The following is an 8,509-nucleotide window of genomic DNA, read 5'->3' as shown; positions in this document are numbered from 1 at the left end:
CACACTTTACTTTTGGGGTGGTACTCTTCAGGTGATGAGCAGTGCCTGGTTTCCTTCAAACATGATGCTTGGAGTTGAGGTTCATCAGACCAGAGACTCTTGTTTCTCAGAGTCTGAGAGTCCTTTAGGTGTTTTTATGCAAAATCCAAGTGTGTTTTCATGTGTCTTCACTGAGGAGAATATTGAGCCTGGCCACTCCGACATAAAGCCCAGATCGGTGGTGTGTTGCAGTGATATTTGTCCTTCACTAGATTTCTCCCATTTGCATATATGATCATGGAGCTCAACTAGAGTGACCATCATGGTCTTGGTCACCACCCTAACCAAGACCCTTTTCCATCAATTGCTCAGTTTGGCAATGTGAAAAAAATGAAGGGGTATGAATATTTTCGCAAGGCACTATATATATATATATATATATATATAATTAAGATTCTAAAAATTCAATCTTTGAAAATAAAATTTGAAAATAAATTTGATTTTATCTAAAAATAAAATTTTTCACACTAATTTTGTTCTGTTTATTTTTTATTATATATTTTATTTATAAACATTTTAAACTGTTTAATGTTTTGATTTTGGAATGAATAGAATAGAATAGAATAGAATAGAATAGAATAGTCCTGATTGGAAAAGAATGCTTAACCGGGCACAGCAGGATGGGATGTAACATGTGGTATTGGTTGCTCTTTTTACTGCAGGTCTGGAGAGGATGACAATGAAGGAGCCAAGAAGGATCGGAGCTGTGGTCCACAGTACCAGAGCACCACCGTCCGTGTGCTCACACACTTTGAGGCAGAGCCAGAGGAATGGCAGGGCCAGCCAGACTTCCTCTTGGGCAGTGATTGGCAGGTGGACGTGACAGAGTTAGTGAGAGACTCTTTAAGGGTGGTGGACGAACGCTTGGCCAAGCTGTCAGAAGAACAGATCCTCATCGGTCTGAACACAGGCATCACCAAGGTTCAGGTGAGAAACAGGAAGAATGTACTGTATGTAGGGCTGCACGATATATCGTTTCAGCATCGATATCGTGATGTGCGAATCCGCGATAGTCACATCGCAGGATATGATATGATATGATATGATATATGATATAGCACTTTATTGTCAGACGAGTCTGAAATTTTTTTTACATGACAATATCTATGTTTACAACAATCAACATCCTTTAAACAACAACATACACTTCATCCACACAAGAACAAAATGAATTATACATTACACTCCCTTAAACATTACATTATACCTATTACAATAGGTTCGTTCGAAGATGACAATCCAGTCATTGTTTTCATGATGTCCCAAACCTTTTTAGTATTATTAGTCTTAAAGGCTTCCTCCAAACGCCTCTTATGAACTTCTTTTGTTTCTTTTAATTTAGTTTTTAACTCTCTTTCTGTTTGTTTAAATACTCTAATATCCTTATTCATAAATGCTACTTTCCTCAAATTTATAACTTCTTTAATACCCTTAGTCTTTTATTTGGATAAACTTTAATACCCTTAGTTTGTTATTTGGATCAACTTTAATCTCTTTTGTAGGTATGACCAGCTCCACAGAGAAGTTAATATAGTCATTTAACACTGTCGTTCTTTCATCGAGTGAGCCTTCCTCAAAAGTGTCCCAATTTGTCAAATCGAAACAGGCTTTCAGTTGTTGTATACTTTCATTCGTCCACAATCAAATCAATTTCTTTTCTGGTTTACTTTTTTTAAGTTTTGTCCTGTACACTGGAATCATATGTACTACATTATGGTCAGAGTTTAAAATTGGTGGCATACTCTTTGACACATAAGCGTCCTTGACATTCATGAAGCACTTATCAAGAATCTTGTTATTTCTTGTTCGAGTCTTTACATACTGTTCAAATCCTGGTAACAAAGTCTCCAATTTGCATTGGTTTAAATCGCCCAGCACGATCACGGGCACATCTGAGTAGCTGAGCTGTAGTTCGTGAACATGGTCCGCTATCAGGCTGGCTGTCTGAGATGTTTTACCGCTGGGCGGAACATATACCACGAACAGCAAAATACAACCAAATTCTATGGGCATGTAATAAGGTCTTAAAGTCATGTCGAGAATTTCCACATTGGGATCACACACCTTGTATTTTACTGAATACGCTTGGCACTATTTATAATTTATATATACACAGATGCCACCTCCTTTACTTTTACCCGAAACTTTGTCTCTATCAGCTCGTACTAATGTAAATCCAGGGACCTCAAAGAGCGAGTCAGGCATTGTAGACTGCAACCAACTTTCCGTAAAGCAAAGCAAATATGCCTCACGAAATTCATAACAGTACCTTGTGTGCGATCTTATCATATCCACTTTGTTATTCAGAGAGCGCAGATTACTAAAGACAATAGATGGCAGAGGAGGCCGATTGAATCTCCTTCGCAGTCGTCTCCGAATGCCACCTCTTCGTAGCTCCAGCAACGTCTCCCGGCTATACTGGCGTGCAGACGGCACTGTGACGCCACATGTTGTCAAGGTTCCACGTGCAGTTGGAGATTGCATCGCCAAACATAATCCATAGAGGCCAATCGTCCACAGAATCCCAATCAAGAGTGCATTTCTGCCTGCCTTCATCTTTTCACTTTTACGAGACTTTTACGAGACCATGAACCATACACTTAACAAACCATGAATAAACATTAGACTAACAAACAAACCGCAAACACAGTATACTGAAACGCGGTGCGCCACTGAGCAGCGCACCGGAAGTTTTAATGACACCCATACAATGAAGGTTCATCATTTGCATGTGTTTTAGGTCCTGTCAGTTTAAACATTCGAGCGCGAGAAGGCGCGAAATAGAGCTCAATTATGAACACACACGCTGTTTACTTTGCTCACACACAGACACCGTGTCTACACCGCAAGTCTGTCTAAACTTGACGCGACAAAGTGAAGGTTGAAAATCATTTGAACTTTGTGTCAATACGTCATAAATAGAACGAGGCATCAGTTTACTGTTGGGGATTTGTCGTGTCGTGTAGCGCCACGCCGCGCCGCGCCGCTCACGTCCGGTGTAGACACGGTGAGAGCCACGCAGATGCATGTGAACACCTAATTCCGTTCACTTCAGTGTCTGTTTGTGCCTGAAATGACACATAGCCTACGCGTGAAATTATGTCAGAATGCATGTCTCTGCAAGTATCCTTGTAAGAAAAATTCCTTTTGTAGCTTTAACAGACATAAATTAATAGATTTAGTTTATACAGTGAAGACTATGCAGTGTTATTTTACATTTGATTATTCAATTTCTGTACCTGAATACTGTTAGACTTAACTGAAAAATATAAAGCATTGTTTATTTCATTTGTATCTTTGTTCTATTATATGTATCTATGCTTGTAATTTGTTTATTTTCTATGCTGATTTACTCACCTACAAAATCACTCCAATCATTGATTATTTTTTTCCAGATAGAGCTATTCAAGCCATCTGGTGATTTTTTATTTTTTATTTTTTTTCATATCGCAATATATATAGCAGAAAAACGTCTAGGTTACTTGTGTAACCCTCGTTCCCTGAAGGAGGGAACGGAGACGTTACGTCAGTCGTGACTGACGAATTGGGATCTCGCCCGAGAGCCCAATCCCCTTCGAGTGTAAACTAAACAAGCCACCAACTGTCATTGGCTTGTTTAGTTTACACTCGAAAGTGATTGGGCTCTCGGGCAAGATCCCAATTCGTCAGTCACGACTGACATAACGTCGAACGTGACTGACTGAAAGGGAACTAAATATCGCAATGTGAGTTTTTTCCAATATCGTACAACCCTAACTGTATGTGTGATTATGTTTAAAAGTGACATGATGTACTATAAAAAAATGAATATCTTCACAGAAAATGAAGACCACGGCTGCATTACTACAATAATCTACTAAATCTATGGATTTTTGGCATTATTAAAACTTTTTCCATGATTCATTTGTTCTAGCATATTATGCAATTTCCTCAACACACCACAACCAGAGCTGCCCATTTTGTCAGGAACAAAACTGACAGTTACAGCTGACTAAGCCGCAGTTCCCTTGTGTTTATACTGCATGAATAAAATGTGAGGACGTCCTTGTTTTCTTTGGAAAATCCTGGCTGTCATTTGTCTATTTCTCTGTGTGGATGAGAGGTGAATCAGTCCGAGTTGTGATGTGACATGTGTACGCTGTCAGACGAGAGCTAGACAGCACACCATCTCTCACTCCGCTCTGTCACAGCTTGTGTGCTGTCTGTCTGCACATCTCGCAGCTCTTATGACAAACGATAATCTCCTTTATTAAAACCTACTAATTAAGGGTCAGTCTGTGAAAATAACAAATTTTTTCTTATATACATTCACACATAATACACCTGCTCGACAAGCTAAAGTGCCATTAGAGTGCTATCTGACAGCAAAAGTATAAGCCAGAGCCACAGGTGGAGAGTGCTTCGATCCATTTGCTGAAAATTAAAATCAGATAAAAAGCCCAGTAATGGTGGGATGGAGTCTGCAAACCAGTGCTGCTTTATAGATCCAGATCTCTGAAATCAAAAACCCACCACTTAACCACGGCCAAATTACCAATCGTCCACCTTGCTATTAGACCAAACTTGCTATTTAATTTCAAAAGGGGCCCACCTGTTTTTGCAATTCATTAAAACTAAATTGAATGACTAATTACTTGCAATTAGAAGAGGGAAAATACTGGTTGTTTCAAAATTAGAGCAAGAATTGGTTTCAAAGTAGACTATTTGGAAGAAAAGATTTGTTGAACTAGTGTAGCAAGCACTAACTTCTCTATTTATAAAAAGTGGAGCACTGGGGTAGCGTCTTACGCAATATTGGGTAATGCCCGAGGCTCCCCTTGCTTATTCTTATTTTATGTCTAATTAATAAATCTCTCAATTCAAATGGCAAATTAGGATGCGCTCGGAATAAGAGCGGAATATAAAAACAGAACACAAATTGTTTCTTTACCTTAACATGGCTGCATTTTAGAGTGAAAAACTGTTGCCTGTGGACTTCCAGATAGTGTGCAAATGACGGTTAGAAGCAAGTGCGGGCCGTGCGCACGGGTGACAGTAGAAGTTTCACTTACAGATAGGAAGTAAATGGCTTCTGACATTTCATTATAACATAATGAATGTGGAAATACGGAGGTGGCGGCTTTGCTATTAATTGATCCAGATAGAAAGTCTTCTCATCACGTTTCGTATCGAAGTCATTTCCTTGCCTGTGTGTCAGATATCGCCATATGGCCGAGGGCGGACAGCTGTCATTTAGATTCTTGAAATTGCATGTAGCCTACTCATTTTTTCTTGTCACCAAGTTTGTAAGAGAAACTAGGAGAGAATTTTCAGTTGTTTTACAGTGTTATGTAACAGAAGCATATCTGTCTGCGTTTTTATCCAGGTGATGTCCCCATTGTCAGACTCTCTTCTGGCTGAGAGGATGATCCGAGTTCTGGATGATAAAGTCAGTATTACGGAGCTGGGCGTGCAGCTGGTTTCTGGCCTTTCCTTGAACCTTCAACTCAGCCCAGGAAGCAACAGGGCCATTGTGGCCACAGCTACTACACAGGAGACCATGCACAGTGTAAATCAGGTAGTCTAATTTAAATATATATATATGTTATATTAATAATGTTTGTTGTTGTTGTTTTTAATTGTTATTATTATTATTTTCAGTTATTTGTTATTATTATTATTTAGAATAATACATATTTTTCAGCATTGTTGTTTGTTTATTATTATTATTATCAATTTAATTTGTATTCTATTATTGTTTAATTAATATTATTAATCATATTTTTTCATCTCAGTTTTTTTTGTAGAGTGGTGTACAGGGTAGCCACTGTGAAATCTCATTGAATATTTTAGCCACATGCTGTTAAATTGCGAATTGTGTTCTGGTTCTCAGGTCACAGTTTTGCATACAGTACTTCCATGTCCATTTCTCCGAAATGTAGGGTTGTTTTATCCATGAGGTGCAATCACTATAATCACTGTCATTATGGACAAAGTCATTTGACATGGGCCGCATGTTGATGAGGAGCTGCAGTTTGTTAGTGGATCCTGCTGCTCAGGGCTGCCCACTTATTCTGAGTCATCTCACATTTAAAACCCTTTCTGATTAGTCTGATTTCACTAATTCTTTGCATCAGCAGGGGTTTCCTCTCTTCTCCACGCTGATAGACATAAAACGGGCAGATTGGTTGAATCTCCCGCTGATTGGCGCGTCTGTTCTCTTTGAATTGTGGTTTTGGCGACTTTTAAAGCTTTTGAACGGTCCTACAATGGGGTTAAGAAGCATGCATAGTTGATGCAAGAAAATTAGCATACCTGAGAGCATCTGTTCATGTTGTGTTTCTCTTCCAGGAGTCCCTTGTCAGTGCGTGGCTTCAGTTCAGCGATGGCTCCATGACCCCTCTTGACCTCTATAACCCTGCTCATTTCGTCCTTACGGCCACCTCGCTGGACGACCAGGTGGTGTCGGTGAAGAAAAGCACCAACTGGAGGTGGCCAGTGGTGGTGGCTAAGGGTGAAGGTCAAGGCATGTTGGTCCGTTTGGAGATGTATGGACCTGAATCGTGCCAAAAAACCAAACGGCGCACAGTTCTGGCCGCAGGCAACGCAAACGTCCATGTGAAGTTTGGCCGTGATGAAGAGACCGGAAACAGCGCGAGCGACAGGAGATACAGGCCCAATGCCCCATACTACGGCGGTTCGATCTCAGACATGGAGGCTGGAATCATGAACCGAGGCGCTACCACCATCAAAACCTCCATTCCAGGAAAAGCAAGCGGCGACAGGCTCTCAGCTGGTGATATTCCGGTGGATTTCTCTGATTTCCCAGCTCACGCAGACCTTCCACCTGGACGTAACGCAGAGGACGACCTGCTGCAGTCTCGCCGCGGGCTTACAGACCTGGAAATAGGCATGTACGCCCTGCTAGGTGTCTTCTGCCTGGCCATCCTGGTATTCCTAATCAATTGCGTCTCCTACACCCTCAAATATCGCAACAAGCAGCTCCCATTGGAGGGCCAGGAGACCATGGCTCACGCCCACGACTGGGTTTGGTTAGGCCATGACGCTGAGCTGTTGGAAAGCCAGGCGGGTTTGTGTCTGGATCAAGAGGAGCTGGGCGGCACCATGGACTCTGGGCTGGGCCTGGAGGAAGGTAGCCAGCTCCTCAATGGCCTTTCGTCTCAGAAGAGTGTTCAAGGCCAGGTCCACAGGTCGGCCTCTGACTCGGGGTGCACTGGAAGAGATCACAAGACCGAGTCCATAAACTCACCCACTACCAAAAGGAAACGGGTCAAGTTCACCACTTTCAGCCATAGCAAACCCAGCAATGGCTGCCCATCCATAAGCCCGCTTCTCATTGGTCAGAACGACATCAAATGGGTATGCCCAGACATCGAGCTTGGGGACTCCAAAGAGCTCCGAAATTACATGGAAAGGTTAAACGAAAATGCTACTAAGAACATCGCATAGTGGGCTTGTAGTTATGTATTTTTCAGACAAAAGCGTAGCTCACCCATATGCCTTCTAGGTAAGGAGGTGGTGGTGGTGGAGTGGGGGTTGGATGGGTTGGCCTGACTCTTCTGCACTCAGACAAACTCACATCTCACCATGAAAAGACAAGCCATTCATCTGGTCTTGTTTCCATGGCAACTGTCATAAGGGTTCATCATCAGGAACGAAGGAAAACAGAGATGGTTGTGAAACCGCTGAGGATGTGAGAACATTGGATTATGAGAAATATTTCAATTGAGATGTCTATATTTTCTTTTTTCAAAGAAGAGGATTTTCCATTTCTATATTAAAAAAATATATATATTTGTTTTTTTTTTTCTTTCTTTCTTGTTTTATCACACTAAAGCCTGGTTGGTGGTGGTACCTTTTTGTGAGTGAATATCTCAAAGAGCTGACATTTAAACATATCAGTTGCGTGCTGGAAACCCAAGCATTTCCACAAATTGAACATTGACTGGCTCTGATGATGAGTGAGAATACATTTTGTAAGGTTTTACATATTTTTATACATCTCTGTTCCTGTCCGTGTTAGTGCGTCTACTGTATTTCTCCAAAGACTGACTCCTATATGTAAAAGCATGTGAATTCAAAGTATGGACAAAAAAAATGTCTATTTTGGAACTTTTTCCACCAACAGTTTGAATGAACATTCAATATACTGCGGAAGACTTCTGGGAAAACAGGCAGATAAATGACCCTCCATGTCTCTTTGAGAGCTGTTGAGCAAATTGTATTGTTGTAGGTAGTGTTATCAATATTGTATAATATGTTGTTTACAGTATTATAATGATAGATGGTATGCACTCCAGTTGCTTATGTATGTGTGCTATAAGGTTTTGTTTTCTTTTTTCGTTTCTTTGATTTGCTTTGCTTTTTTGTTCACTATGCTTACTTTTTCCCCTTACAGGGACTGCAGTCTAGAACGAGATATCTAACCTACCCAAATGACTGTCCTTCTGATTAGTGTAATGATTAGGTT

The 8,509-nt window shown here is 40.8% G+C and overlaps 1 protein-coding gene across 1 annotated transcript in view; it reads left to right on the top strand.

The window, feature by feature from the left end:
- Positions 1-7,794, top strand: part of LOC107708339 (transmembrane protein 132C-like) — a gene marked incomplete at its 5' end in the record, with an annotated part of 71,959 nt that extends 64,165 nt beyond the window's left edge. Inside the window, 3 exons of the mRNA XM_016512532.1 lie at positions 702-966; positions 5,405-5,596; positions 6,370-7,794. Of these exons, the coding sequence (XP_016368018.1) occupies positions 702-966; positions 5,405-5,596; positions 6,370-7,488 (1,576 nt within the window). The remainder of the gene's footprint in view (positions 1-701; positions 967-5,404; positions 5,597-6,369) is intronic.
- Between the last annotated feature and the right edge of the window lie 715 nt (positions 7,795-8,509).

Source organism: Sinocyclocheilus rhinocerous, unplaced genomic scaffold (genome assembly GCF_001515625.1).
Source record: "Sinocyclocheilus rhinocerous isolate Xijiao unplaced genomic scaffold, SAMN03320098_v1.1 scaffold1136, whole genome shotgun sequence".
Lineage (NCBI taxonomy): Eukaryota > Metazoa > Chordata > Actinopteri > Cypriniformes > Cyprinidae > Sinocyclocheilus > Sinocyclocheilus rhinocerous.
This window is presented reverse-complemented; position numbering and strand designations above follow the sequence as displayed.